Source organism: Dipodomys ordii, unplaced genomic scaffold, assembly GCF_000151885.1.
Source record: "Dipodomys ordii isolate 6190 unplaced genomic scaffold, Dord_2.0 Scaffold12085, whole genome shotgun sequence".
Classification (NCBI taxonomy): Eukaryota; Metazoa; Chordata; class Mammalia; order Rodentia; family Heteromyidae; genus Dipodomys; species Dipodomys ordii.
In genome coordinates, this window is record NW_012279297.1 from 1 (window position 1) to 1,875 (window position 1,875).

Below are 1,875 nucleotides of genomic sequence, written 5' to 3' on the forward strand. Positions count from 1 at the left end.
TGCCGGACCCCGACGCGCCAGCCCGCGCGGCCCACAGGCCCCGGCCTCACTCCCGAAGCGGGGCGCCGGATCACCCGCCTCCGACCCCGAGCCCCATTGTTCTGGACCCCACTCACCTCCGAAGACACTGACGCAGGCCCGGCGGAGGCACTCGAGGCGAGGTCCCGGTGGCCCAGGAAGGTAGGTCGATGCCGGCAGGACCCGCGAAGGCGCACACGGCGACTTCTCCGCCTACCCTCCGGGGCGGGAGCAGGCGGAGGCGCCTCGCCCTCCTCGCGAGACAGCGGAGACCCCGGCGGCTGCTGCGACCCCTGTGACGTAAAACGCTCATTACCAAAGGCAGCCCGGGGGCGGGGCAGGAAGGGAGACCCAGCCCCCGGCCCAAACCACGCGTCAAAACACTCAACACCTGCTCTCGCGACAGCACCGACCGCGCCGGGCGCGCTGGGGGCGGGGCTCGGAGCGCGCGGCCCGTCCGGGGGCCCGGGCGCAGCGCAGGCTCGTGGGGGGTTAAAGAGCCCCCCCACCGATGTCTACTTCCTCTTTACCACGCACCCACACACACAACACCCGACCACTAAACCGCCCCAACTACCCCGAGAAGTTAGTAAACACTACGTAGATTAAAAGGAAGTGCTACACCCGCCTCGAGTCGAGGGAGAGCCACCATCAGGGCCCAGCCCAAGTCCGCCGACGTCGTCGGGAAGTCAGGGCGCAGCGCGCTCCCCACACAGATCCCAACTGTTCTCTCAAAGACGGCCCTGTCCCTTGAAAAGGTCTCCCAAGTAAACCAAGGACGCGCGGAGCGGGCGCCCACGGCCACGCCGGGCCACTCGGCCTCAGCTGCGGGCGTCGCCAGCGTCTGCAGGCTGAGGGCCTGGCGGGCCACAGTGTGGACGGGGCATTGCACCCAGGCCTCGGTCCAAAACGCCGTCGGCAGACGCTCGTGGACCGGCTGGGCCACGAGGCCCCGAACTCGTGCGCCTCGTACGCCTTCCTTTAAAAGCCTGTCGCCCCGCCTTCCTGGACTCCCGCGGACTGTTTCACACAACGCCCCGAGTTGCACAGAAGGCCGGGTGCAGTTATCCATGCCCAAGGCGGACGCGGGAACCGGGCGGGGGCGGGGGCGCATGGATGCCTCCAGCGCCAGGCGTCGAGGCCGCCTTTAAAACCGTGGACCGCGTCCAAGGAAAGCTCGGGCCTGCATCGCAAACCACGCGCGGCGTCCGTGCCCGGGCCCCGGGTCGGGGAGGACGGCGGGAAGGACCTGCTTACCCCTCCGGAGAACCACAAGCGAGCAACTTTAAGCCCATTTTCTCCCCGACTCCCCGGATCCATCGTGTGAGGCAGGCTCCGGCCCGGTCACGTGACCGCGCGCCCAACTCCGGGCGGAAGACGCCGGCCGGCCCCGCGGCTCGCGTCCCGGCAGCCTGTGGGCGGACGTTCGCGCCCGGTTGAAAGATGGCTGCGGCTGCTCAACGGCCGCCGCCCCGGAGCTCGGTGTAGGCCCCGCAGCCCCCCGCCTCGCCCCGCGCGTCGCCGCCGTCCGCTTACCATGAGGCCGGTGAGCCGCCGCTGTCTGGATTGGATTTATTCCGTGGTAAGTGGCCGGGCCCGGCGGAGGCCCTCCCAGCGTCGGCGCCCGGGGCCCGCAGGCGTTAAGGCCTCCCCGTCTTCTTCAGCAACCACAACCCCCAAACCCCATTCCAGAATCAAGCGGTTCACCCGCTCACCTCGACTCCGCCTCTTCCTGCAAGACACGCTCTTCCGCCTCTTACGCAAGGTCTGCGGGGTGGGCTCCGCAGTGGCCTCAGTTAATCCCCACCTCCCAGGCCTCCCGATCGCCGCGGGGCCGGGGCGGGGCGGCGGGGGCGG

General features: G+C 69.9%; 1 protein-coding gene across 1 annotated transcript; it reads right to left on the reverse strand.

Moving 5' to 3' along the window:
• Positions 1-116: 116 nt before the first annotated feature.
• Positions 117-1,353, reverse strand: LOC106002500 (E3 ubiquitin-protein ligase Topors-like; the record flags this gene model as incomplete). The annotated part of the gene is made up of 2 exons (XM_013037368.1): positions 1,276-1,353; positions 117-311 (listed from the first exon to the last, which is right to left on the reverse strand). Coding segments are annotated over exons 1-2 (258 nt in total), but the record flags the coding sequence as incomplete, so codon positions are not given.
• Positions 1,354-1,875: the final 522 nt, after the last annotated feature.